The sequence below is a fragment of the Pagrus major genome, chromosome 6, assembly GCF_040436345.1.
Source record: "Pagrus major chromosome 6, Pma_NU_1.0".
Lineage (NCBI taxonomy): Eukaryota > Metazoa > Chordata > Actinopteri > Spariformes > Sparidae > Pagrus > Pagrus major.
In genome coordinates this window covers 29,092,726-29,120,576 of record NC_133220.1, presented here as the reverse complement: position 1 = coordinate 29,120,576, position 27,851 = coordinate 29,092,726, and the positions used below count along the sequence as shown (strand labels likewise).

The following is a 27,851-nucleotide window of genomic DNA, read 5'->3' as shown; positions in this document are numbered from 1 at the left end:
AGAATACTTTTGTGACCTCACTCACCCTTCTGTCATTTATGTATATCAAGTTGTCTTGTCTTGGTTTGTCTAATGGCACACATGAAACATATTACAGGCATCATTAGCAGAAATTAACATGTTAGAGGGTTAAACGTAGGCTGCCCTCAAGGCCTTGGAATAGTGTTGTGCTTGTAGTGATTTCAAACATGGTGTAGGCCAGAATATGTGGTATGTAGGCAGCATGAGCCCGTTCTGCCCTCCACAACCTTGAGAGCCAACAGGCTGATCAAATAACAACTTAAAGGAAGAGAGGTCTACACTATAGCTGATGAGTGAGTTGAAAGTTGAAAGTGTGGTTCAGGATAACATAAAAAACACCTGAAATGAATGAAAATTGTTGTGTTTTTAGTGAGATTCCAAGCTGGCTGACAGACGGCCACTGAACAAATGTAAATCTGATCAGAATACACAGAATAGCATTTAAAAACTTCAGTATTTTAGTATTATTTTGATATTAGTTATAGGCCAACACAACAACATAGTAGCTTGCGTGTTCATGTTTTTTAAACATCATGCTGCAAATGATCATTTAGAGCCAATAGTTTTTAAAATGTTTTTCATCAACAGTTTTCCCTCAGAGATTATGAGAATAACGCTGTGGACTGATGACCTTACATACCGTACATGCGCACACAGTCGTAACAAGAAAACGTCTCAGATAAAGGGGCACTTTCTAGTTTTGGAGAAGAAATTCAAACTCAGAATTTTAACATTTACAATATTAATTGTTGAATATTATGTGTCAATATCATTGTAAATATGAATTTACAATGACAAAAACAAAAAAAATATTATTTTTTCCCATAACTAAACTACTACCTCCATAACTAAACAAGCTGTTTTAGAGGAAAATAAGGTCCCCAGAACACTGTTTCAAGCTAGAAAGGTGGCAGGGTCCGCCACAAAGTAAAACAGTATGAAATTGTGTTGCCCTTTAAAAAGGTCAGTTTGTTTATTCAGTTTATTCAGTCATGAAAACAAAGAGTTTGTTTTGGCATAAAAATGAATCAGACTTGTGGGGCTGAGTGAATAATGTTACGCGCAAACTCATTTTTGTCCACAAGAGGGCATTTCAGTCCATAATATTACCTATTAAGATCCACCAGTCCTTACATGCTACTATCACAATTTTCTGGTGTGGCTAGAATCTTAAGTGAATACTTTTGTCTTAAAATAGTCTTAGATGTAGTTGATTGAACGGATCAAAACCTATTATTCCACACAGTAAAAGGCTGCTAATAAACATGATGACAGACGGTAGTGGTGTGTCTTCTTAAGCAGCTTCTGTGTGATTCAAACTAATAGAAATAATTTTATCAAATATAAGATATTTTAACTTGTTTTTGTCAGATTGTCAGAAAAGGCTGCATTACAAATCCAGTAATATGCACTTGTAAAATCTGCACAGTGGATCTGTTCCCAGTAAATGCAGGACAACCATACATGTACTCTTCAAACTTCATTTAGTTAATTTGATGTCACAGCTGACAGAGACAGAGTGGACTTTGTTCTTATGCATTTATTATGGGGTAAGTTAAAGTTAAATTCATGAAAATCACCGGCAAGCAAAAATTTCCTTTACAAATGTTGATATAAATAACACAGTGCAACAACAAAAAGTAATTGAAAAGGAAAAAGAGGGAAATGAAGAGGGCTGCAGGCTGGTATATTTTTACTGCTCATTCCTTTCCCTCCTTACAAAATCACCTTTGACTGAGATCATTCAAATTTCTTAACTACAATATTGTTTTATCCCATGATGTTAAAAGCATCCATTACAGTTCCTGCTGTTTGGATGTAATAACAACAAACACACAATCTTGCTGATTAAGCAGAGATGCAAGGTTATTAAAGGCACTGTTATGGGAACGTTGTGTCCTCGTCCTTGCATGCATTTAAGACTCCTGTTGGTCGGGCTTTGAAAGTGGTTTGTTCGGGTTCTGGTATAAAAACATGTAGGAGTCACACAGCAGCCTACACACCAGTTCAGGAGTTTGGGTGGGGTTAGCCTGAGCCAGCTGCTCCTCCGGCTGGGACAGGAAGTCACCCAGCTCCGGACACACTCTGATCTCGGGAATGTTGTAGCCATGCTGATCATCACCTTTTAAGGAAGAGGAGCCTTAAGATTAGACATCAGCTCAAGAAGAGATAACGACCATAGACGTCAGAGCATAGCTTTATCTAATTTCGTGGAGGCTGCATTATCAGCAAATATGGCCATCATGTGTGACCACTTATAGAAAAACCAAAATAAGTCATGGTTTGCACGAACATCAGAAAAAAATGACTTGTTTGGTAGTAACAGAGGAAAAGATCAATTTATCAATTTATTCAAATAAACAAAACAAGGTGAAATCTATCTTACCACGTCTGTCTGCCATGCAGTCAAAGAAGAGCCAGGAGTGAGGATCAGGGCCATATTTGACAAAGGACACATAGTGGCTAGTTTGAATGCAGAGCACAGCAAACAGCTTCATCATGTGTCTGGGCACAGGACTGTGGGAGGCTACATCGTCTGGTACTGTGAGAGCTTTGGGGAGGTGACCCTGTCGTGAAGGATGGGTGTGCACCTGAAAGAAAAGTAGAAAGTTTAACACTACAGGTCTGCAGAGTTGGATACTTGACATTTAAAAAGGCCTAAAAACATTAAAAATTACCTGTGTGTTGCACGTAGTGCAATACTGCTTGACTCTCCCTGGCTGCAGTTTGTGATCGGGTAGACACTGTACACACTCGTGTTCTGCCAAATGCCCACATACAAAGCATTCCCTTGGAGCTGTTGGGAAAATGTAGGCGATCTGTAAGCAACTTTCAGCTCTTCAAAAAAACACTATATTAAAAAAGGGATTCCATTCACATTATATACGATTTACTTCAGTGTTGATCATCTGTGCTACTCACAGTTGTATAGGAGATCTGTGATGTCCAGCTCAGTGGAAGGAATGATATGAGAAAACATCTTATACTTGTTTCCAAACCTTGGCATTTGAACCATTAGAAGGGACGGCATCTGTTGGAGGAACAGAAAAGGCAACATTTGGGTTACGTGATTGTAGAGACAAAAACTTGATAAACCCATTGGGGCTGCTCTCTAAAGGAGGAGCATGCTCACCTCTTCAAACTTGAGATCACCGAACAGACAGGATGTGTCCAGCAGCTGCTGGACAGAGGGAATCCGTCCAATCTGTTCTTTTTCCAGAAAGATCTGGAAAGTGTAGGCACCCTCAGATCTTTCTCCTCTTGATCTAAAAAGAAACATAATTTAAATAACTACACTTTATGAAGTCAAGCAGGACAATATTTTGAATAGTTTGTGGCTCAAGACCCTACCTGAGCTTGAGCAGCGGCTCCATGCAAAGCACCTTCTGAAAGAGGACTGTGATGAACTCCTCTGGGTCTGCAGTGAAGGAAAGATTTAAAACTTGTTAAAACTTTTGTTAAAAATGAAAAACAAATTTAAAAACATATAGAACTATAACAGTAGGCTTCAGTATATTATTCTGCAATAACTAAAGCCCTTCTATTAAAATACATTTTTAACAATGCATGTTACAAATCTGAGTGTGTACCTTTTTCCTCTGTTTGGAAGGTGTCGCACCCAAGCTGTTTACGGAAATTCATCACACTCTCAGCAGGGACAAACCCTTGTCTGCAATATAGAAATTAGCTATCAGTAAGCACACACACACTGAATTAGCTGCATACACCAAAACAATCAAGGGTAAACACAAAAGACACACCCTCTTACGTAAACTTAAAGTATATGCACTTTTTTTTGCATTAGCTACTTCAGTGGTTCTCCAAGTTGGGAGCTCAAGTAAATGGGCAATAATTTATTTTCAGTATAATTCCCTCCATATATAACACAATGTCAGAATGTACACCTAGTCTGGTCATGGATTTCATTTACTCTTTGTGATACAAAATTCTTGTCAAACACAATATCTTATCAATTGGGGTCTAATTTGTGTCAATTAAGGGGTTCCTGACTTAAAAAAGTTTGAGAACCACTGAGCTAGTAAATACAGAGTATCATTAAGAAAGAAAGTATGTTTACCAGTAGAGATTATGTAACATGTCACAGTGTTCTTGTTTTGCAAACTAGATGATAGCACAAGGCAAGACTGTCCTGACAACAGTGTTTATACCTGCGTAGACGGTTCACTATTTTTCTGAGAGTGCAGGTTACGGGTTGCTCTGTGTCAGCAGGCTTCTGACAGATATTATCCAGGGTCACAGATGAGCTGAACAAACTGGAGAGAGAAAAACAGTTTTACCAACTCTGCACGTATCTGAATACAGTTCACCATGCTCATTTAGTTGTTGTGAATGCTGAAGACATTTATTTGTTCTTCTACACAAACAAATTCTTGTTTTAGTCACATACTGCTTTTTGGGCATTTAACTAGTTAACTGGTTCCACATTTTAAACACAGCAACATCAAATATTCAGCTACATTAGGACATTCTTGTTTTTACTTATCTTATTTACGCTTCACACTTTTTCAACTCTCATCAACTCATTCATACTTTCAGCTAGAAACTTTATTCAAACTATAAAATGTTCCATATCTATCACATTTGAGCTGCTTTTCCATACAAATCACAGCCAGCAATGCAGTTTTGCGTCAGACGTCGAGCATTCACACTGCCTCTTTTCCAGAAATTCCTTCTCTAGTTCTACATTACATACGCTAAATAAAATGACTGAAAGTGAAGTAAATCTGAGCTGAATTTGCAAAGGTGTGATACTTGAGAAACAATGCCCGGAGGAGCATTAAGCTGGTTTTACCTGAAGAGTGTGGTATCAAGGTAACAGGAGTTGATATGACCCTGAATCCCCTTCATTTTTCCCACTAACAAAGACGAGGCCTCTGATTCAGGGATAGGTGGTGCATGCTCCTCTGACTCCTCAAATGGTGGAACTGATAGGAGTAAGCAAACATACAGGAACAAATGTTGTTATTAAAATAACATTGGAACACAGATCATCATTTCACCTGCAGCTGGGAAATGTAGCTTCTCACTGGGCGTAAACACACAAACTGTATTATCAAACAGGCCTTCATGGACAATGATTAATTTGCTTTTACAAAGAAGTTCACAGGACTGTCACACATGTTCCACTGATAAGTAATGTCACAACCCGTGCATTGTTTCAGGTGTAATTGGCATCATGTCTCTGAACTAACTCCTGCCTGAGGCAGAAGGGTGTGATAGCAATGTCAGGCCGTTTTTTTTCACTTGGGTACAACCCTACTGTGACACTTCATTAGGATGCAAAAGATCTTATCCTGTGAGTTTTGTGATGCGCAAATGTAAATAACGAGAGAAATGAAAAACATCCATCCCTTAAGCTTTAAGTGAAAACTTGCAAAACATCTGGCAGAGCACTTTAGAATAGACGACTGGGAGGGAAGTAAAGTACAATTTAATTTTTTTTTTTTTTTTACTTTGTAGAACACTTCAGGGAGAAACATTAAGAAAATAATATGTCATTATAGAATAGAATATGTGTAATGTGTAAATTTGAACTGCTTGTGTACAGTTGTCCATCAAACTTAGGAGAATTGTCTAACCTGGAGGTATTTCGGTGGGTTTGGGGGTTTCCTTTCCTGTTGAAGAGAAGAACCTGCTGTCAGGGCTGCACTTTGTGACGGGAACAAACAATGCTCTGCCTCCTTTGCAGGTGAAATACCTCTGGCCTCCATACTGCCCATCAGAGCAGCCGTTCACATCGTATTCCTGAAAACAATGAAAACCAAATCAGATATGGAGTCCTTTATGCCCAAAACCAAAAGGAAATGGAACTGTACAAAATCTGAGTCACTCACCAATTCAATCCCAGCCCATTCACCAGTCTTCCCTCCAGGGGTCCCCAACCACTGGACCACTCCATACACTGTGATCCCCGAGTTGGACACCACCTCCACCATGGATCCCACCTCCAAAGTCACATGAGATGATCTCAAACTTTGGGTCCGAATGACAGTCTGCTCCCTATGGTTCTCGCTCAGTTGTCGTGCACGGGAGCCTATAGACGGCATGGAGTTGATGCGCGTCACCGCTTTTTCGTTTAGACCTGCGGAGAGGTATGGAGGATATGCGGGTGTTGAGAGGCTGATGGTTAGAAAGTCATATGACATTTTTTGGCGTCTTGTCACGAGTGGCCTCATCAGATTGCAAAACAGGCAACATGAGGTATGCAGACAGCTCAGAGGGCACAATGTACAAAAACCAGACAATTTGCTGAGTTGCATTCCAGAGCAACAGGACCAGTTATTCCAGTTGTGTTCTGGGGACGCATCTTCAGCTCGCTCCCCCCCCCCCCCCCAGAGTCACAGGTATTTTTAAAAATGGTCAAGGGTGGGATTATATTGGCTGACTGGATGGGGAGGGGACTTGGGTTGTTTTTGCACCAAAATTAATTTTGAATAATTTCTGTGGGAAGTTTATCTCATGGGATTTGATAAACTTAGATTCATCACAACCAATAATCTTGTGTTTCAGAAACACTATATACTGATTTTGACTCTGACCCCTTTACGTACTTCCACATTGGCCGTCTTTCCAGTGCAGTCCGAGGGGAGTGGAGTAAGATGGGACCACCTGGACGATGTCTGCAGCACTGAACAGGGGCAGAGGAGCAGCTTTCTTGGATGACAAATTGCTACCATAGTCCTACAAGGAAGACAAAGAGAAACAGATGCAACAGTCAGATGTACAGAACACAGATAAACACTGGTGCGCTCGTGACACTGAAAGTTACTCATCTCTCTGGCAATCTTTTGACTGATAAGTTTGACTAAAGACACAGATCAGTGGTGATGACACAGCATTACTAAATTTCTTGAGGTTACATTAGAGCATGTCTGCAATGAATACCTTCAGTGAAACCTGGTAATTATAACAGTGTCTCTGCTACCTTGTTCTTGAACCCAGACCCCCCCCCCCCCCACACACACACACACAACAACTCTACCCACCACAGGTTCCACCTCAAAGCCCAGCATGTACAGGTCGTCCTTGTTCTCCTTCTTCCCGACTTGCATGAGGTTTTTCACCAAGCCGGGCAGGTGTCCCTTCTTGTGCTTCACCACCACCAGGTCATCCTGAGACAGCTCACAGATGGCGGCAAACAGCTGTGGGTTACACAGCAGCTCCAGGCGTTTGCTTACGGAGGCGATGAAGAGCAGTAGCTGGGCCTGGTGTCGGGTCAGAGGGTACGTGTCCTCACTCCTCACCATGCCTCCGCTCTTGGGGCTCCCTGCGTTGCTGCCTCCGGAGTACAGCAGCCCCATCAGCTCCCCGCGCTGCGTCTCTGCCTCCACACGGCCGATACATCCGCGGCTGAAGCCTTTCCTCGACTTCCCGCGTATCACGATGAAAAACTTGTCCTTTACTACAGTTCTGGGCTCCATTGAAACCACTTGTCTCCAGCTGCACAGACTTAGTTAGTTTAACGGTGTTCAAGCAGGTGTTGTGCGTATTTAAACCCTGTGGAGATAAAACAGGAGTACATTACTGTAGCCTAACAACACCCCGAGCTGGAACTACTTAACTAAGTTTGGAGAAAGTAAATTGTACACGAATGACGAATAAAAAATACATTTTCTTGGCTGAAAGCACTCACTGTGTCACTGCTAATACAAAAACCACAACAAGAAAAGCGTATACGAGTATATAAAATGACTAATACTTTAAAATAGTAAATAAATAACGTTGTTAACACAAGTCCCTGCTGGAGCCAGCTTGATAATGGGATCTATGATGCTCCACCTCTGTGAATAAACAAACCGAGCTGCTCTGTGACGTTCCTCCAACACATTTACTGAAATTCATCGAGAGTCTCTGTGTTTACTTACTGTTCTTACTTGTCCAAAACTATTACTCCGCGACAGGTTTCTTAATTGTTGCTGTAACTAATTGCTGGTACAAGCAGATGACTCCTGCCGCGTCAGCTCTCCTCTTCCTCCTGTCTAACATGGAAGCTCCGAGGTGAGCCGCAGACATTTAAATACTGACCTGCCTGTGACCGTGACCGCCCCCTCGGCAGCTCTCAACCTGTCCGCCCCAAAACTGCCCACATGAGCGCGAGCGGCTGCTCATTGGACACGAAGTCACCGACTGTAACAAACATATATTTACACACATATATTTATTTTATTCATGTAAAGTGAAAGTGCATACATACGAAAACGTTATTATATATAATAATAATTATAATATAATGTTATATTTAAAAAGGTTACTATATTCAGCCATTTTCATATTTCAGGTTTGAGGTATTTTTTTCAGATTTATTAAAATGATTCATTTAGATAATAAGTTCCAGTGGGCTCACTATATGATGATCTGTTTGACTAAAACATTTATTTTACTGTATATACCTGGATATTCCCTTCCTCTCTGAAAAGACTCCAGACCCCCGATACTAAACACTGTCTGAGTGCTGATGAGGCATTTCCCTCCTTCATTTACAGCTGTGAAGTAGCTCCAGATGAGGCTCATCTCACGTTCTACAAAAGGAGTATGAAGTATTGGTAATATGGATATTTTTTGGTCGATCCCACCCACCCCAACTCAAAACTGAGAATGACTGTGCAACAAGTGGAGTGCAAAAGTGAAAATGATGCTAGATTAAATTCATTCTTTGATTTTAAAAGTGCAACATTTTCTTCTGTTTGTGGATTTATTAAGGGAAATGCATATACCTTTAAAATATATAGGCTGGTGTTGTAAAAAGAACCCTTAAGTCATACTTGAGGAAAAGTAAAGATATCATGTGAAAATATTAGTTTGGTAAAAGTGACGCATACAAATAGTACTTGAATAAAAGTCTCAAAACATCTGATATTTATTATACTTAAGTATCAAAAGTACAAGTGATATATTTGTGATATGTACCGTCGTAAGGGTTGACTGATTATCAGCCTTGCCAATTATCAGATCCTATATACAGCATTTCTCGGATTAGCGGAATCAGAGTTTTTATTTTTATCCAATACTAGTTATTGGATAAGAAGAGAAAGATTTTTTTTTATGCCTCAACAAACTAAATAAACAATCTCTTTGTTTTCATGACTGAATAAACTGAATAAACAAAGTGATCTTAAATCTTATATCTATCTATCTATCTTAAAGAGCTTTACAAAATTCTGACATTGAATTTCTTCTCCAAAACTACAAAGTGCCCCTTTAACTCAATAATAACTAGTGACTAAGGTTATCAAAAAAATGTAGTAGAGTAAATTATTTGTCTCCAAAATGAGTGGAAGTAACAGAGAATTGAAATATTCAAGAAAAGTCCAAAATCGTACTTTCCATCACTAGGTAAATATTGTGTGAATACTGACTTAGGCATCCATCTACATTGTGTTATTGATGTGTTGAGACAGAAAAAGTTAAGCAGTAGCCCCTTTAAAATGTAGTGACACATTTGTCTTCTCGTCCTTTCTGACATAAACTGTACTATATCGTCAGATTAGACATCAAAATAAATCCCAAAACTCCACTGCAGCTTAATTTCTCAGAGTATGGTTCGATGAAGACAGCAAGTCTCCATTATCATAGGTCACCATATCCTGACATTACTCCCCAAACATGGTCAACACATACCAAGCAAAGTAGGCTAACCAATGGCTGGAGTGCAACATTCTGAGTGACATGTTTGTCTGCACACAGACTGAACGCATGTGACATGTCCTACCTTGTGATTCAGCTGGTATGACTGTCTGACAGTATCTTGACAGCACATCAGTCACTTTTACGCAACAGCCCTCATTTTGTTCAGCTTGCATATGCTCAGTAACCATGTGTGTCCTCAACCAGCATAAACCTCTGTCTGTAATCATTTATTTAAAAGTCCATGAAGAAATATCAGATTAGAGCTCAAGTGTGATAAGGTCAGACATCACATGACTAGACAATTTTCTCCTATTTAATAGAAGTACCTGTAGGAGGAGTGCCCTCCGTTGGCTGGTGATCAAAACAACTTAAGACAATCCAACACTGGAAAACAACAACCACAAACTTACATCATACAGTCAAACAAGCTTGTCCGGATACCATTGCTTTATAAAATGTCCTATTAACGAAAGTTCATGACATCAATTAAGCTATAATAAACCATCAGATAATTGAGGTAGTACTATGGCCGTAATGGTATCTTTGTTCCTCATGACCCCCTGGACAGCAGAGTTTGTCTTCACTCCTTGAACTTTGTGGCCTCTTTCATCCAGAAACTGCACACCCTCTTCTGGAAATTTAGCTGATGAGGGAGAATTGGGAAATCAAGAAACTATTAAAATGGAGAAATGACTAATGTAATACTAATAAAAGCAAAGGTCAACTACAAAATATTGTCTCATACTTACAGTCAGCTAGAAGTCTGCTTGGCTGGAGTTTGGGGTGGAGTCTCGTCAGGGAGAGTCTGTCGTTTTTCTCTTCATGGAGGGACAGTGCACGAATCAACACCTAAAGCACACAAAGGTCTCTGTCAGTAAATTAATCAAGGAGTATCATTTAGATGTGCTAAATTAAACCTTTATAGTGTAAAGTAATCAAACCTGGGTGACAACACTCAAACTCTGTTGTCCACCTGAACTGCTTAGTGCTGCGTAGATCCCACATTTATTCCACACTGGCAGCACTATTGTGGGCAGGAGCAATGATAGGGGCCTCTTGCCTGGCTGGACTCTGTTGTTCTGTAGCACCAAGTTCAAACAGCGAGCTAAATTTAAAACAATGCTTTGTCACTCATTTTTATTGGGGGAGATTTCTAATGTACCTGGTTGGTGAAGAGTTGCCCGTGTGTTTTGTTTGGCCAGGAGAAGTCAAGAATGAGGCTGTTGAGAATGACACCTGACCGTGTTACCATTCTGCTCCCGAATGGCCTGCTCAAGGAGCTGCCAGATCATAAAGACAAGACATAAGATAAAATAGTCATTGAGCCCTGCAGCACATACCACACATATCATCCTGATGCAATCATGTCAGACTACTGTCACCTGGCCAGTGACACCATGATGTCATCTGGTCCCATCACCGCCACTTGTCCAGCCATCAGCTCTGTCTGCAGGGAGCGGACAGTGGAGTACTTGACCCTCTGATGTAGCGCTTCAGTTTGACTCTTACTTTAGTGAGAGCAGAGAGAAAATGAGCAGAATTTTCCTGATGTACTGATAAGTCAGTTTTGTGTTGCGCAGTAGAGTTGGCAGTCCATAATGTCACCAAAATATGAGAATATTATAAAACACACACACACACACACACACCTAAAAAACTTGCAATGTTTATACAGTTCTCCTTATGTGTATTTTTTAAATATATATATAATTACACAAATACTACTACCACTACACTACTCAATAAAAAGTAGTTTTAGTAAGTTTATAAGTTATTTTCACTTTTCTGTATTTCTTTTCTATATTTGTTGTTGGAGATTTTGGCTATTTAACCGTCTATTCAATGTCAATATAGCTCCTTGAATTGAAATGAATAATTTTTCACTGTTATTGGCAAACTAATTTTGATAATCCATTGAATGGTAACCAATTTCACACATTAAAGTGTGTTTACTGGTCTAGGGGAGTGCAACTGTATATGTGAAAAAGTAGTAGTGTAAAGCCTTTTATGGTTCCAGAGGAAGCTGCATGTAATCTGATAAACTGGTCCAATGGCTGACTTGCATTGTGGGTAATGTAGGTGCCAGGTTTTAAAAAAGGAGAAGAATGCGTGGAATAAAACTAATTTCTGGTTCTGCTGTACTGATTTTAATCATTTGTTTTTAAACTGTCCATAATGAGTCATTGTTGTAAGAGTGCAGTGTTAGACCAGTGGACTGCTTTTCAAAATCTGGTGCCTACATCACATACAATGTGACTTAACCACTGAGTGACATCCCTGGAGGCAGTTTATCAGATTACATGCTGCTTCTTCTTCTCGTTTTATGTCACTTTATGCAGTAGTACTCCCTGTAAACACACTTTAACCAGTAAAATTGCCTGAGCCACCCTTTAATCAATTCAGTCTTTTTTCACACACACAAAAGAAGCCAAATGGGCCTGTGCCCCACATGCTGACAGTTCTCATAGACAAACAATGATCAGTTAATCAAGATTACATAGTGTGATTAATCACTGATTCCTCATTGTTTACCTCAGCATGTCAGAGAGCAGCTCAGTCACTGAAGGGTTATACTTAGGGTCACCCAAACCACTGGCCATAGCCAAAGCTGCTTTCAGAGCCTGAATGGAGAGAAATAAATCACTTTTATGTAGGAGTGCTATTATTTTGACCAGGCCATAATATAAAAGAACATTTTAATATCTGAGTTTGGTAATCAGCACCTCAGCAATCCGCTGGTATGTTTGATTTTCTGTGTTATTGTTCTCAGTGAGATGGAAGCCTTCCAAAAGATTGAGGGCTGATATCAACGCTGCACCAGCAGACGGGGGAGGAGGAACCCAAGTGATAAATTCTGAGACAAGAGTAACACAATACAGATGAAGGCATCAAGAATGCATTCACTGCCATTCAGTGTATTGTTGAGCAAAGTCTAGTTTTTACCATTGTACAGGCCTTCCACTGGCTGCTCCACCTGCACATTGTAGTTACTGATGTCGTCTCTGCTCAGGACCCCTCCATTAGCTCGTACCTTTGTATGAAAACACAGATGTTAAATCATTGACATTTGAATGATTGTAGCAAACTTTACCCTATAATTTTGCTTATGAAAACCAGGTTCATTTAATATGTGGATGTCAATCACCTCATCCTCCATCTCCTGCGAGAAGTTCCCCTCATAGAAGTTCCATAGGCCGGCCTCCATGACTCCAGCCAGACCTGGCATCCTCACAAATGACCCAGGACGCAGAGCTTGGCCACCCGGGAGGAACATGTCCATGAAACGCTGCGACAGCCGCTCCCCTTTTACCTTCGTTATAGCCTCAGCTGCGGAATGACATAAATGAGTCACATCCGGGTGTATCACCTTCAGGCGACATCATCGTAAAATATAACGAGTCAGTGGTTAAACTCACCGAGACTGAAAGAGACATTGAAACCTTCTTTGGCAACAGCAGCAGCTCTGGTGACCACATCCTCCCATGAGAACCTGCAGAGATTTTGTGGTTAGACGTGTTTGACTTAATAAACACCAGATTAAATTTCACCTTATCTGAACTCATTTACCTCCCATACAGGCTGTGAGCGTGATGTAACCCTCGGAGCATACCTGGCACTCCCACCTGCAAACCTGCCTGAATAAATGAAGGAAAATTATAAATAATAACACTAAAAAATGATGAATTGTTGCCCCCCCCTCCACCTCTTTATCACCTTAACTTCTGAAACATTTTGCAGCATCTCTTCTTTAAGAGTTTTAGGTGCAGTTCCCTGAAAATTTATCACCCTGGTCTCATTTTTCTTGATGTCATGAACCATCATCACCCCACCTCTGAAGAAAAGACAACGAGTTAAGGATGAATTTGTGATCAGACACATTTATGTTAAGTATATTAATTAGCTAGTCACATACCCACCAATACCTGATGCATGTGGATGCACAACACCCAAACACAGGGCGGCAGCAATGGCTGCATCCACACTGGATCCACCATCATGAAGGACTCTCTGGCTGAGTGCAGTGCAGAGCTTGTGATCCGACGCTGACACACCTTTCACAAATGCCTGAGAGGAAGTAACTGTAGTGAGGTTACATAATGCAGTTTTGGTAAATACTTGCATATTTTACATGCATGACATACCAGACTCCCCATAATGTAAATATGCAGGATCAGAGCAACGGTCACTCCAATAGCAAAGGTGAAAAACACAACACAAACACGTTTGTCCTGCCTGGGGCCGTCCTCGTCTGTCTGTTTGAGATCGGACAGGCTTCGGTGGGATACATACGGGCTACCAGAGACAAGCTGTTTGAGAGGGATCTCCTTTGGGAGGTGGCTGAAGTCTGTGGCAGCAGCAAGGAGACAAAGTTTGAACCTTCAACATAGTGGAAATGTTTGAGTTTTCAAAGATGCAAATGGTCCTCAAGACTCAGAGATCCTGCCCATTTTCTCCCTTGAGATCTAATCAGGTGATTTACACCCACAATGTTGACATCATGTCTGTTTCCTCTCACCATAATTTTTATTCAGGTCCCAGGTGAAGTCACTCGGGGATGAGCCATCAGCAAGCTGAGTTGAACCAGCAAAGCTTTTGTAACCGCGTGTGAATTGCTGGTTGAGTTTTGTCTCAGGAGAAACATCCATCCTCACTGTATTCACTCAAGGATTAACTCAAAAGAACACAACATGCCTCCTTTAAGTGTACAAGTAAATAAACTCCCCCTTTCCCACAGTTTAACATGTAATCAAACACAGCAGGTGCGTTTACCTGCCGACCAATGAGATCTCAGCATTCACAGCTGTCAAACCGTGAGCAGTTCAATGTCATTCAGACATTACAATTTTATGCATTAATGAAGCACAAGCTGCAAAGTCCTAGTTTTTGTATGTATAAAAAGGTTTCAAACCAAGTACAATATGTGTTATTTACTGTTATCTCTTTTGATACTTAAGTACATTTTACTCGAGTAATTTACTATTTACTAAAATACTATTTAGTAAGTATTTGTATGGGTGACTTTCACCTTTCCCAAAGTAACATTTCAGCACGACATCTTTCCTTTTAGTCAAGTAAACTTACTTTGGGAACTTTTTAGGCTTTAAGTGTTTTTCTCCCTTTCTTCCTGAAGGTAAATCGGCTAATTGATTGATACATCTCATCTGTGAGTCACACTCTTAGTTGAATGATCCTTTTGTTAATATTTTAATAATGATGTGTGCCTTATGATGGGAGCTATGTACTTAGTTGACACACTTTTATTTCAGATTTCTTAGCACACTGGAAGGCTAAGTCGCCGTATAATCAAACCCTTTACTTCCTGCCAAGGTGTCTTGATATGTCTGTGTATGCATGTGGTGTGTAATGAGGACAACGTGGAGCTGCTTCACACATATGATACATCTTTTTCGATTTAATTATTTACATATTGTCATTAATACAGCTTGGAGGGGAACAGCTTTTAAAAATTACTGTGGTTTAGAATTTAATGTAAATGGCAAAGGTAATACATTGTTCTGCATGTCTTTTTATTTCAGAATTTACCTGAAATTGTGGCCAACAAAGTTGGAGAAACGATCTTCCCATTTGGTTCATATCATCTGGGAGTTCACTCCAAAAATACATATTTCTTTCCTCAGCAGTTGAGAGCACCTTTTGGTGGAGGGTTATTTCCTCTGACAGTACATGTTGGAGATGGTGTTCAGAGCATATTTACATATGGCTGATTGGACTCCTCTTCAATAAGCAGGAGTCTAAAAACATGAGAATTGACCTGACCTTTGACCTTACGGCCTTAAGACACAAGTATTTTTTTTGTTCTTGTAAGTTCAGTAGTGTTGTGTGATATCATAAATCATACTTTTATTTTGTGCTGTTCCAGTCCAGTCTGGTAAAGCACAGTCAGATCCATGAGGAGGGGGGTGACCATATCAGCCACATATGGACGGAGGTAAGATCTATTCTGGGCAATGCCTGATGGTGGCCGCAAACAGTTTTTCACTAAAAACAAGAAGCCCACAGTGAGCAACAAGATGTCTGCCACTGTACCTCCTGCTCACACGCCACCTGTCAGAGAAAATGCGGGTGTGACTCTGAGATTCCTGCCAAGATGTTCAAAGCTGACAAGGTATGCCAAACCATTCCGTGCTTTGTTGATGAAATTATTTTTAGTTCAAATAGTTTTTGATGTCTGTACAGTAAGTTGTAGTTTTATGGGGGTTTATGTGCTGGACTATTTCTTGGCCAGACACAGTCACTTCCTGGAGTCTCCACTGAACGCCTGGCAACCTCACAGTGAAGACAAGACTCCAGGAAGTAACTTTGCCCGACCAAGAAATAGTCTGGCACATAACCCCCTGTAAAACCCCAACATTGCTTTTAAACACCTGTTTTTGTACGAATAACCTTTAAACAGAGCCCCGCTTGCTGTTTAGTTTGTTTCCAGCCTTTGTGCTAAGCTTAACTAAGCTGCTGCTGGTGGTAGCTTCATATTTCGCGTGGTATCAGTGGTATCAATCTTCTCATCCAACTCTTTGCAAGAAAGCTTAGTGTATTTCCTACTCCTTTAACGAGCCTAATACTTGTGGTAAGATGCAAATCCATTTCACCAACTAGCTCTTGCTAAAATTGTTTAGATAAAATAACATCTTCAGAAACTACAAAAAAGAAGTTCAAAGTGAATGAGAAACCGGCTCCAGGGACTGAAGGTACCTGCTCAGTTGAGTCCTCTACAGCCGTCTCCATCTGAGAGCTCACAGAGCACAAAGAGACCCGGCACTTCTGAGATGCGGACCAAGAAGGTCAAACTTGACCAGGTATGATAAACTCTCTCTGAAGGTGTTCTGTTAAACTGATGTAAAGATTTTCCTAACCCCGCTGTCTCCTGCCTCCCTCTCAGGGTCCATCTGTAGAGCTCTCTAACTCACCTTCGGTCCCCAATAACCCTGCTACAGTTGTGCAACGTGCCGTCAAGTTTCAACTCGTCAGGTAAACTTCTGAGTTCTTGCAAGCTGCACACAATCCTTCTCTTTCCTACCTTGTCATTTGCCTCATATGACAGACATCCTCATTTACAGTATGTTGAGATCAGTGGGAGGCCTGTTGTAAGGAAGACTGGTGTCATATCTTTTTACCACATGAGGGCAATGAAACCTTTATGCTGGCCTCTCCCTCGGCCGTATCAAGGGAACAGATAGACACACTGTTCAAAGACTAGTCACTTACCATCCATTACCTTCTTGTATCTCTTACAACAGGCGTTATTGATGGAGCCACTAAATATAAATATATAGCCTACATCTTTATATAGAGTCAATGACGAATAAAGTAACATCTGTTATAATTGACAAACCTGGCCTTAAAAATGAACTGAGCAAATGTGAAATCTTTAATGTATATGATTTCACACATTTGGTTCACATATTTGTGTTTACTGATAAGATCATATGGTGACATGCTAACTTAGAAATCAACACATCTGATCAGGGATAAGTGGACATCTCTAATCACTTCAAAACCATGTGTGCAGCAGCAAGTTCAGCCTAAGCTTTAAAGCATCTGGCGCTGAGGCAGTGATGGGATGTTACGTAGGCTACATTTACTCAGGTACAATACTTGAGTATAATTTTGAGGTACTTTCCATTTTCGAGGACTTTATACATCCAATCCACTACATTTATTTGATAACTTTTAGTCATTAGCTACTTTGCAGATTACACGATGCATCAGAACTTAGCACAGTTTTAAATTAAATTATTTTATTGACAATTGGATTAAAAAAAGCAACAACAACAAAAACAAAAACACTGATTTTGAAAATAAAGCTGAATATTGGATCTGATGATCGGTCAACCAAGTCCAGTATAGGCTAGAGGTAAATGCATGTCCATGCACAAATCACACCACTTTCTCCAAAATGTTACAGGATACATTTTGCATAGGCTGCACTTTTCTCATCCGCATGCACACAAGCAAAAAAACATCTCATTACATGAGGTGAACAACAGCAATTCAGATACAGTACAAGTCATAAAGTAGCTGCCTACTACCTGGTGGTAAGAGTTGTCGGGTGTTGTAATGGTTACATCCAGACTAGATGTATAGCTTATGTCTACACAAGACTAAAAGGTGTGTACATGTATATATTGCAGTGTATGTTAAATTAGTGTATGATGAGTGTTGTGAGATCATCTCCTGGTTAACAATTTTAGTCGTGGCACCGGAGCCTTAGTGGCAGATGTTACGATGTCCTGGCTGTTGGAGGTGGAAGGAGTGTTGTTGGACACCTTGACGAACACGGTTCTGGCGCTGGATGGCGTTACGAGTCATGTGCTGTCGGTCTGCCCAGGTCTTGGCCTTCTGAGTGCAGGTTATCTTTGTCGCTTCTAGCAAAGCTTTAGGCTGAGAACTGGAGCCTGTGATGGCTCGACTGGGGCTGCTGCTGCTTTGATCTGTAGGCTCTGGATCCAACAGACTGCAGAAAAACACAAGCAGGTATGTGAATCCAAGAGCCTTGAGGGTCAGTGTTCATCAGTATAGGTTAATGTGAAGTTAAATGTAATTGGAACTGAAATGGTCTCTGTTTATAGTTAGTATACAAAATTTAACATTGTAACGGTTTCTTGATGTTGAAATTCTACATGTCAAGAAAAAGATTCCTCCTGCTCCCTCACCTGATGTCAGTTTCCACAGTTGCGACTGTGTCTCCATGAGGAGCCGAGTTTGACAGTTCGGTGTCAGTCAGTTTTGCATCCTGGTTCTCTGCTGAAACTGCCTCTGTGGACACAAAATGGAGGTCGGTCATATAATTAGGCAATTATTCAATATACAGTAAGTGTCTTTGAGAGTTTTTAAAAGCGCTGTACAAATAAAATGTATTATTAAGTGTATTGTTCTTCTGTAGACCAGAAAAGGTACAGGTACAGGGGTTTACAGGTAGATTATTGAAAGAAATCTATCAAAATTATTAATGAGGTACACAAATGTTAAGAACAGCTTTTTAAATATGATTCATTGTATAGCTTAATTGGCTTTAGAACTGTACAATTTAATCAAGCTATTGTCAAAATCGAAATAGGGCCAAAGGTGACAAAGCAGCATTATAATAAAGTACTACAGTGCTGCAGAGTCGCCTGGCCTTCAAGTCTTGTTCTCCAGATGTAAAAAGACATGTTTGTTTGGCACAGACCCCAACAGATGTCCCATCATCATGATCTCAGTAGTTTTTTTCAATAAAAATATGAAAATTCTGCTGCAAAAATGACCATTTCCACTAATTGTGAATCATATTGAAATTTTAATGTATGTCAAAATAGTCACAATATGATATATATGTGTATATATATATATATATATATATATATATATATATATATATATATATATATATATATATATATATACATATATATATATATATCATGAAGCCCTAATTGGCTTAGAGGCAGATCCTCCATCATGAGTCTACCATGACATCACTGCAATTAAGTGCACATCAATATGCACATCAATATGATACTTATCATGATTTTGCATAAAATATAATATACCATACTACTAGTGCCTTTCTTTGTCAAGAAAGGCTCAATTATTAATATGGACAGCAGTGTTATAAATATATATAAGTATATTAAAGTTATAAGGCTGAAAATGCCAGAAAAAACTACATAATATGCCTTTTTTAAATTTGTAACAATGTATGTGTTATTGTAAATATATGGATAACATGTCCCATGACTGACCTTGATGACTGACAACAAGCCACTCTTCTTCCACCTCTTCTCCAGACTTGACATCTTCAGGGGTCTCCTCCTCTCCCCCAAAAAGCAGACGGCTGATCGTTTTGAACATGACTGCTTTCTCTTTGTCTTCTCTCGAGGTGTTTGCTGTTGTCTTCCTTCCCTTCTTTCTTAAGCAGGAAGCCCACAGTCTCGATCTGCTGAAGACAAGGAGAATACTGGCTCATGTAGTCATATACATGTTCATACCTTCATGTAATGTAACTGTAATCCCTCTTTGACTGTTTGGGAGTGATGCCAAGTGACCCTTCCTCCATTATTATTTTTCAAACTTCAAGCAATCTGGGTCAGCTGACTAGGGTGTCCAATGAAATGGTGGTTTTTAATAGTGATGCCCACTCCCCAAAACTTTCATTGTTAGGGTCCATCTGTCTGTGGGCGTATGCGAGGGAGGGGCTCCTTTTATCAAACATCTTGTCAATGCAAAGCCTGGTCTGCACCTTTTACTGGACTCAGATGGCTCTATGTCTGCAGTGCACATTAGCCCTAATGCTGTTTGCATTGCTGCTGTTGTTGTTCACTCACTGACATGCACAGTAACAATGGGAGGAACAACAGGATTACAAACACTCCTGCAGCCACATAGATCACCTCGTTGTATAATCAAACTCCTCTCATTGACTTGATTCAGTTTAAATGTATTTTTACACACTGTCTGGTGTATTTAGGTCATGCAGAGTCCTCAGTGGTTTGCAGTAATATGTCATTAAACCTTCCACGGCTGCAACCAAACTAGCCCGAGACAACCGATGACAGCCAGCAGTCCAGATAAAAAGCACCATTGGGATAATAATCGAATAAAACGTGTCTCCGATGTCAACAGCTATCATAATGGTTGCTTCTTTATTGTCTAACGTACGCAGTCGTAGCGTAAATCTCTGTATATTAGCCAGTAGCTGTGCAGTGCCCTTACCTGCTGTTAGTGTTTCAGTCGCAGACCATTGTGGAGAGTCAGTCTGTAAATGTTCACAGGGACCTTTAATTGTCGGAAGAGCCTTTAAAAGCCAGAAACTGTAACAGTCGAGCAGTCTGTTGTTTTCTATTTCAAATCCTCATCCTCAGACAACAGAGGACACGCCCATGTCCCCGCCCACCAGGAGTCAACCACCAATCAGAGGCCGCAGACTGCGCTGCGGTTTGATTTGATTCTGGTAGGTTGCACGTCAGACGTTAACGTCGTGTTAACAAACTTTATATGTTACGTTCACTCTTGTGTGTTGGTTTCTGTCTTAATGTTTAAATGCATTATGTTTGATAGCAACAGGAAGGCTGACGGAACCAAATCATTCCTTCACATTGGACTGTTTGAATGCTCGTAGCGAAGACGGAAGTAGGCAGAGCCGTCTGTTCATCGAGTTGCTGCACTGAAAGGAAGCAGCTTCTAGTGAAAATAGTCTCATACATTAACATAAGCATGTCTGTCAGTTCAGCTGCTGTGGATGGTATTATTATAACTGAGCTGTATTCAGAGGGCATCAGAATACAGAAACATGTGTAACTCTCTGTCTCCACCTAGTGGTTGGATTAGATCAATGTAGACCAACTTTTTTACATTGTGTAACTTACTGTATTAGTCTGCTACTGTGAGTACTTGAGTACAATCTAACTCTGAGTACTCTGAAAATCTGTCTGACAGCAAATCAGCATAAATCCAAAATGCTAGTGCGACTACTTTTTTGAGTTGCTCTTACATATTAACTTTTAGATTTGTGGTCAATGTAGAAAGATTCACCAAACCTCAATTACCTCCATGTCTTTGGGAGAAAACATGAATATTAGAAATGACACTTGACTTGACACAACTTTCTAGCTGTGAAGCCATAGTGATTCCCATTGAGCCACTGTGCAGCCTGTACTGGACTGCACTCATCAAAAAAACTACAGGTTTTCCTCTTTATCTTTATAGGAAGTCCAGTCACATTTATTTATAATTTGTGTTGCAAAAATAAAAGGATGCAGTTTTGATTTCCAACATATTTGTCAGTGAACTGTAACATTGTGGCCATGGCACCCTGAAGAGACGTAGCCTACGGTTCTTCCAGCATGTACAGTACATACATGCTGAATATATCATACTCCTGTAGGATACATGTAGAACAATGTGCATTTAATATTATAATATACTGTGTGGAAATAATCATGTTCATCTGCTATGGCATCATGTCCAATTTTAAACTATTTTATTTGTTGCTGTGATATTTCTAATTTGTCTAAAAATGTCTTGTTGAGCGACTGTAATGTATTGTTCCCCACTGATTATTGCGGTCCATCTTTCAGTGTTTTAATCAAGATGAGAAGTGGAAATTAAGTGGGAGCAAAAACGGCTTTTTTATATTTATTTTGACTGTGACTGGACGTATATTTAGAATGCACAGATCACTTTTTGTTTACATTTGTCATTTCACAGGTGATTGTGAGCCTCAGTAACAGCGCCCTCCAGTGTTCATTGACGTGAACTGGTCGTACAACACTACCCCCTCTCCTCCAGAAGGCGGCGGACTTACTCTACTGAGGTTGGTGGACTGAGACAGCCTGTGTATCAGGGTGTAGCTTTATTAAATAAAGTGTGGCAGGTCTGATGACACCGTGACATCTTAAAACAGGGGCCAGTCAGGTGATAACACTATTTTTAATTCATTCATTCATTCATTCATACAGTCCTCTAAACCTCAATGGATTGAAAATGACATTAAGCAGAAATGTTATTCTTATTCATGAAGTCTCATGTGAAAACATCATTCTCTTGCAAATTCCCCAAATAAGGGAAACACTTGAGGCTGATTGTTTGAGATGAAGTCAGTGACTTCTGCCCAAAGTGACACACACATATGAGTGTGACTGTTTATTTCAAGTGTGACATCCTGTAGCCCCCTGTAGGCTGCAGAGTTTGATGATATTTCTCCTCATATATAAGATACAGCATTAAGTCTTTACATCAGTACTCATATTAGGAGCTGCAGTGTTTAAAAACTGCATTAAACTTATCAAAATATCTGGTAAATTGTTTTTATCACATGATATCTGCAGGTATATGGAGTCTGGGTATATATCTGCACAACTGGACCACACAGTGCCACGCTGCCACTTTATGTCATTTATTTGCACTAATTGTAATAATTTGCTACTGTTCCTTCACCCTTCCTTGTCTCTGGGTCAACACCAGTGGGTTCGTGTGTGTGAACGCTGTGAGGCTCGTGTTTTTGTTGTTGTTAAAGTGTGTGAGCATGAAGACTTCATCCTGCGCACTTGAGCGCTGATACGGGAGGTGGGGAGGGCCCTCGGGGCGAGCACACCCCTACCGCCTGTGTCAGAGTATTTCAGAACAGAGGCCAGCATTTAGTCATTTTGTATGAAAGCTGCACACATACACTCGTCCGCTGAAGTCCGCTCTAACTCGTGGACCATAGGAGGATACTTCCCTGTTTCCTGCGGAATCCCGAGGACCACGATTTGATTCACTTTTTCTTGGCTCTTGTAGAAACTGTGCGTCGTGACCACAGGAGACTTTTACGCACAGTTTGTTTAACGCTCACAAGGACGATGCCTCGATCCTTCTTGGTCAAAAAGTACTTCGCCAAACAAAAGCCAAACTACAGTGAACTGGAATGTCAGAATGGTGAGTTGGGAAGATTTTTTATTTCTTGTAAGAATTATGAAAGCATCCTTACGTAAGTGCGCAAACTAGATAGAAAACCACCTGTTTTCTCAGGCGTGTTTGTGACTGTTTTTTTAGATTAATGTGACTTCATGTTGGGAACATATTGTTTTGTGCTTTTTGTGCCTGGTTCAACTACAAGCCCGGCTACTCCCCGTTCAAGTCGGGGCCCGTTAAATGCACTTTTCCCCCCTTTCTGCAACCAGACAGAGCTCCATTCATGTTACAAGCCCTTGTGAATACGTGGGAGGAAACGGCCCATGAAGCCTTCCCATGGCTTCAGCTTTACGCTCATTAACTGCTGAGAAAAACAAGAATGTAACACCAAAATAAATCCAGACACTGTAGATGTAGTTGGGGAAAGTTTCTGAAACATATTTGAAATGTGTTGCCTGTTGTTCTATAATCAATCAGATATCTTTGGACTTTTTGTACACTGGCTGTATGTCTGAACCATCTTCTCCCTTCCTTCTCAGACACTTCACTGGAGAGGTATCCTTTCGCTGAGCTCTCACCAGGGGATAACACCTCCATTGCCACCTGCTTCACAACAGGCCTGGTGTGGGACCTGAGTGTCCTGCCCACCCTCTACTTGCCCACCTCCCAAACAGAGCCCTCTGCCACCCCAGGCCCCCTGGACCTCAGCTCCCCATCCAGCCTCAGCAGCAGCGCCAGCAGTTGTGGAGAGGAGGATGAGGGACGCAGCTCAGACCCCCCCAGCCCCGAACCCGTGCACACATACGGCCCTCGCCAGCGGATGAAATGCACCGGCGTCATTCCTCACATCAGTCCCCCTGAGGAAGAGGAGGAGAGGGAGGCCCCGGTCACAGCCGCCAGCAGGCCAGCCTTCCTCTGCAAGCACTGCCCCAAAGAGTACACCAGCCTTGGGGCACTGAAGATGCACATCCGCTCACACACCCTGCCCTGCGTGTGCACCACCTGCGGAAAGGCTTTCTCCAGGCCGTGGCTGCTGCGCGGCCACATCCGCACACACACAGGTAAGACCAAGCAACATTACACATCCTCACTCATCTGCTAGATTTCCACTTTAATGTTGAGTCATGGGTGAAGAAATCCACATACGTGTGTTCCTGTGGAGCTGTAACTACATCTGAGTTGCTGTCATTGTGAGTCAGCAGGTCATCATCTGGGCTGTGAAGTGAGGGATATCCATGACAATCAGGCTGATGAGCTCAAACACTTGATCAGCAGATGTTATCACGTAGGGAATCCCCCTATAGACCCTGCTCTCATTGATCAGTCATTGTGTTTAATGTCCCAGCAACAATGACTCGTCGGCTAATTATCTTATCACGGCTGCTGGGGAGAACTGGGCTACACAGAAGTGACAAAAGGCTTCAAAGAATGCCTGAAGGCTCTGTGCTATCACTGAGCACTTAGTACCTGCAGCAACTTGTTAGCGTGCTAATCTCATTTGGCTCTGATTGAATCATGCTAATTCAGTCAGGCTCTGACCCCACCAGCCGACCATGTGATTCTTCATTATCTCCAGAGTGTGTGTGTGTGTGTGTGTGTGTGAGTGAGGTGTTAATGGAAGGCTCTTGTAAACTCAGAGACTGTTGTCAAAGGACAGTTAAGTTAAACGACGTGTGTTTCCTCCCTCTCTCTCTCCAGGTGAGCGCCCATTCTCCTGCCCCCACTGCAACCGGGCCTTCGCCGACCGCTCCAACCTGCGGGCTCACCTGCAGACCCACGCCGAGGTGAAGAAGTACCAGTGTGGCATCTGCTCTCGCACCTTCAGCCGCATGTCGCTGCTGCAGAAACACAGCTCCTCGGGGTGCTGCTCCAGCGCGGTGTGAGACACCACAGAGACAGACGGAGGGGACCCACTCAGAGCTCAGGACAGTGGAGGGTTAGAGGCGAGCCCAGCGGGCCTACTGACTACCTGTAAGGCCTCAAAGAGCTTGAAACGGCCTGAATAAGAGACTTGGAGGGATTGGATGTGACTTTACAAGCCTTTTTAGCTTCTCTGCTCTGTGATAAATCATCCGAGGAGCAGATTTTAGATTGAGGTCTTGAAGCTGGACCAAATCTGAACAGAGCAATGGCAACACTCACTTGATATCAGCCCCTTTGTTGCTATTGTGCCCATTCCAAAGACCAAATATGTAGTGAACTCATTGGGGTAAGAGGTGTTCTTTCCTGTCTCTGTCCTGGTGCCGGCCAGCTCAGGATCATGGCTCAGACACAGCTGCTGAGAGGTAGGGGTGCGTGGGTGGAATAAATCTCTCAGCGTGCCTTAAAAACACACACAGACACACACACACATACACACAAAAGCAAATGCACACACAGCTGTCCCTGGTACTGTGGTGTAGATAGACGAGGTGCTAACAGGTGCTACAGCCATGACCTTCGCTGGTTGATAGCAGGTGACTTCCACTGCCCTTGGTTTGCTTAAGAAAAAAGAGGAAGCGTGTCATCACAAAAGAATGGCACCAGTTAGTCCTTTTTCACCAGCGGGGGATCGTTTTAAGCCCCTGTTTTGACTACATCCAAACCTTCTCTTTAATCTGATGGTTTTCAGAGATAGGAAGAGACGTTCACTCTGTTGTTTTTCCAAAGGAGCTTCGATGACAATGCAAGCCATGCACTCAAGGTTACCACAGTGTTAATAATAACAGCCAAAGCCATATTATGTAACGTGAATGAATTTGTGCCTTGAAATTGTATAACTTTTGAAACCAAAAAATGTGCCTTTTCTTTTTTTACCTCAGTAAGTATTTGTGGATTTGAATAAACATTGATTGCAGTATTAGTAGAAATTAGCACCAAACAGGTTGAGATGTAAGAAGGCTGGGACCAAAGATTTGTAAGTTTTGGTGTGATGGTTGTCTCATGTGAGATCAGAAGCCTGTAAACGGGCCGTACAAAGACGAATTTGTAACTTTCCTAAACATTTTATGGCAGTGTTTTATAGTGCAATGTGCAGATGATGTGTTATTTCAATTTTGTACCATGCTCGTGTGTTCACTTTTTATTCTTGTTATGTTGTAACTGATAAAATTTTCATTCAATAAAGTAATTTATGTTTATTAAAACTTGCTCTGCTGTTTGCTTTAGTATCAAAACTCACAGTTGGAACAGTTTTATGTCTTTGATCAAATGTGTAAATTGGCGCAGTCGTTGGTAATAAAAGGTCTGTTTGATCATTAACTGGGACATTCGTTTTCACCATCTTGACATTAGGCGTGGAGAGTGAAGTGATCATTGTGGTGAGGCTGAATTTGCAGATGTGCAGGTGAACACACTGTGTGATGGAGGGGAACAACTCACTGCACCTGTTTCCAGTTTCCACCTGCCATTTACTTCTCACTGTCACTGTGTAAACATTGCTGGATATGTGAATGTGTGTGCGTGTGTGCAGTTAAAGGAGAACCTGAGTGAAAGTCAACTTCTGTTTTCAATCAGTCCCAAGATTTAACACAAGTTCATACATGCTCACAACAGCTCTTGAAAAGATCTTAAGGTGGAATGCCAGTAAGTCATATCTGTGATTTGCAGTGTGTGTATATTTTTTTTCCTCCTCAGGGAGAGTATAACATTCTCCTCTTCCTCCGCCCAGACGGTGAGTCACAGTCTGCCCTGACTGGAGGTTTAGGTTCCCATGGCTCCTCTGCTCACAGTCAGTAAGTCAGACCACTAGTCAGTCAGTTAGCTGCTGGTGTGCGTGGGCTGAGGCCCAGCCAGGCCAGCACACAGTGAGGTAAGCTGTTCCACGACACAGTTTCTTCTGAGTCAGGGAAATGTGCTCACAGCTACCAGCCAGGACATCCACTGCTGCATGTAGCACTGACTCACCTCACGCACACACCACTTCAGATCGCTTATACAGACTCTCAAACATCTGTGCCCGAACGCCATCCAGGTCCAGTATGGAATTAATGTGAGAGTCCTTGATTGTGGTTTCTTTGGTCGTTATGTTCCCATGTCTTTTACCCAGGATGCTCTTGGATGAAAGGGCTATTAAAATCTCAGCTGTTGGAGGTTAGCTCCGGACTGTTTTGATGATGTCAGCTGGTGTGTCCTGAGGTGAGGGTGTTAGCTCTGCTAGCAAAGACAATTGAAACAAGTCCCTTATTTAATCTCTATTGTCAAGCTTTGTGTTTGACTTTTTCTGATGATTTTCATCCGCGTAGTCTGTCATCATTTAATTTTTGCATGCTACGACAAGCTGCATCTCGAGAATAGGTAAGGTTTAAAAATAAGATTTTGTTTTCTTAAGATGTCACCATAGCCCGAGCAGCACAGCTTCATTTGGCCAGTATAAACTCCTACATTTATAACTTTGCTGCATCATAAGTTACTGTACTTCTTTCTGCCTTTTTATAGAGAAATGAAAACACAACATGCTCCCTTTCTTGTTCCTTGGGGAGAGTGCAGGGCCTGGATCTGAAATCTGAGAGCGTTTTCCTGCTGTGTGCTTTACAGTGCCAGAGCACTCACTGTAATTTACCAAAAGTGGCTGCTATTTATGCCATAAAGCATGTGTTTAACATTCCTGAACCCCACTGTGTTTGTGTATTCCTCGCTCTCTCACTCGCCTGCTTGCTCTCTCCCACTCACTCTCTGGCTGTATTTCTATTTATGTGTGTGTGTGTGTGTGTGTGTGTGTGTGTGTGTGTGTGTGTGTGTGAAGTGAGTGGAAACGGTCCCTACAGAGCAGCAGCCCTTTCCCTCTTCACAGAAGGATCATCTCTCCCCCTCTG

At 41.4% G+C, this 27,851-nt stretch overlaps 4 protein-coding genes across 7 annotated transcripts; 1 reads left to right on the top strand and 3 right to left on the bottom strand.

Moving 5' to 3' along the window:
- Positions 1-1,546: 1,546 nt before the first annotated feature.
- cyld2 (cylindromatosis (turban tumor syndrome) 2) lies at positions 1,547-8,059 on the bottom strand. Its single transcript, XM_073468478.1, has 14 exons — positions 7,908-8,059; positions 7,029-7,539; positions 6,594-6,723; positions 5,877-6,124; positions 5,622-5,787; positions 4,835-4,967; positions 4,191-4,295; positions 3,612-3,691; positions 3,373-3,439; positions 3,155-3,287; positions 2,944-3,052; positions 2,700-2,818; positions 2,408-2,612; positions 1,547-2,143 (listed from the first exon to the last, which is right to left on the bottom strand). The coding sequence occupies exons 2-14, from the start codon at positions 7,461-7,463 to the stop codon at positions 1,938-1,940; spliced, it is 2,136 nt and encodes a 711-aa protein (XP_073324579.1). The 5' UTR covers positions 7,464-7,539; positions 7,908-8,059; the 3' UTR covers positions 1,547-1,937.
- A 1,908-nt stretch (positions 8,060-9,967) lies between these two features.
- On the bottom strand, positions 9,968-14,346 carry LOC140998574 (glutathione hydrolase 7-like). Of its 3 annotated transcripts, none has more exons than XM_073468891.1 (15): positions 14,186-14,346; positions 13,812-14,014; positions 13,583-13,734; positions 13,384-13,501; positions 13,237-13,304; positions 13,086-13,159; positions 12,815-12,996; positions 12,613-12,700; positions 12,393-12,523; positions 12,202-12,290; positions 11,052-11,177; positions 10,832-10,949; positions 10,611-10,748; positions 10,419-10,518; positions 9,968-10,312 (listed from the first exon to the last, which is right to left on the bottom strand). In XM_073468891.1, the coding sequence occupies exons 1-15, from the start codon at positions 14,313-14,315 to the stop codon at positions 10,161-10,163; spliced, it is 1,869 nt and encodes a 622-aa protein (XP_073324992.1). In that variant the 5' UTR covers positions 14,316-14,346; the 3' UTR covers positions 9,968-10,160. The 3 variants fall into 3 exon arrangements, with proteins under 3 accessions (XP_073324992.1, XP_073324993.1, XP_073324994.1); XM_073468893.1 differs by having other exon boundaries at positions 10,275-10,342; XM_073468892.1 differs by lacking the exon at positions 10,611-10,748.
- A 3,170-nt stretch (positions 14,347-17,516) lies between these two features.
- tp53inp2a (tumor protein p53 inducible nuclear protein 2a) lies at positions 17,517-20,499 on the bottom strand. Of its 2 annotated transcripts, none has more exons than XM_073469018.1 (4): positions 20,380-20,499; positions 19,410-19,606; positions 18,342-18,444; positions 17,517-18,142 (listed from the first exon to the last, which is right to left on the bottom strand). In XM_073469018.1, exons 2-4 carry the CDS (start codon positions 19,516-19,518, stop codon positions 17,896-17,898), a joined length of 459 nt encoding a protein of 152 aa, XP_073325119.1. In that variant the 5' UTR covers positions 19,519-19,606; positions 20,380-20,499; the 3' UTR covers positions 17,517-17,895. The 2 variants fall into 2 exon arrangements, with proteins under 2 accessions (XP_073325119.1, XP_073325118.1); XM_073469017.1 differs by having other exon boundaries at positions 19,410-19,603.
- Positions 20,500-22,814: 2,315 nt separating this feature from the next.
- Positions 22,815-26,183, top strand: snai1a (snail family zinc finger 1a). The gene is made up of 3 exons (XM_073468317.1): positions 22,815-23,082; positions 23,598-24,119; positions 24,757-26,183. Exons 1-3 carry the CDS (start codon positions 23,007-23,009, stop codon positions 24,939-24,941), a joined length of 783 nt encoding a protein of 260 aa, XP_073324418.1. The 5' UTR covers positions 22,815-23,006; the 3' UTR covers positions 24,942-26,183.
- The last annotated feature ends 1,668 nt before the right edge of the window (positions 26,184-27,851 follow it).

Excerpts from the sequence above, each read along its gene's own strand:
- cyld2 (XM_073468478.1), bottom strand. The coding sequence starts at position 7,463 with ATGGAGCCCAGAACTGTAGTAAAGGACAAGTTTTTCATCGTGATACGC. Across the intron at positions 6,724-7,028 it reads GCTTTGAGGTGGAACCTGTG|GACTATGGTAGCAATTTGTC; the intron begins GTGGGTAGAGTT and ends TCTTCCTTGTAG. Across the intron at positions 5,788-5,876 it reads AATGGGCTGGGATTGAATTG|GAATACGATGTGAACGGCTG; the intron begins GTGAGTGACTCA and ends CATTGTTTTCAG.
- LOC140998574 (XM_073468891.1), bottom strand. The coding sequence starts at position 14,315 with ATGGATGTTTCTCCTGAGACAAAACTCAACCAGCAATTCACACGCGGT. Across the intron at positions 12,997-13,085 it reads CAATGTCTCTTTCAGTCTCG|CTGAGGCTATAACGAAGGTA; the intron begins GTGAGTTTAACC and ends GTCATTCCGCAG. Across the intron at positions 10,749-10,831 it reads GGCAACTCTTCACCAACCAG|AACAACAGAGTCCAGCCAGG; the intron begins GTACATTAGAAA and ends TTGGTGCTACAG.
- tp53inp2a (XM_073469018.1), bottom strand. The coding sequence starts at position 19,518 with ATGTTCAAAACGATCAGCCGTCTGCTTTTTGGGGGAGAGGAGGAGACC. Across the intron at positions 18,445-19,409 it reads GCTTGTTGTCAGTCATCAAG|AGGCAGTTTCAGCAGAGAAC; the intron begins GTCAGTCATGGG and ends TTGTGTCCACAG. Across the intron at positions 18,143-18,341 it reads ACTGTGGAAACTGACATCAG|TCTGTTGGATCCAGAGCCTA; the intron begins GTGAGGGAGCAG and ends GTTTTTCTGCAG.
- snai1a (XM_073468317.1), top strand. The coding sequence starts at position 23,007 with ATGCCTCGATCCTTCTTGGTCAAAAAGTACTTCGCCAAACAAAAGCCA. Across the intron at positions 23,083-23,597 it reads TGAACTGGAATGTCAGAATG|ACACTTCACTGGAGAGGTAT; the intron begins GTGAGTTGGGAA and ends CTTCCTTCTCAG. Across the intron at positions 24,120-24,756 it reads CCACATCCGCACACACACAG|GTGAGCGCCCATTCTCCTGC; the intron begins GTAAGACCAAGC and ends CTCTCTCTCCAG.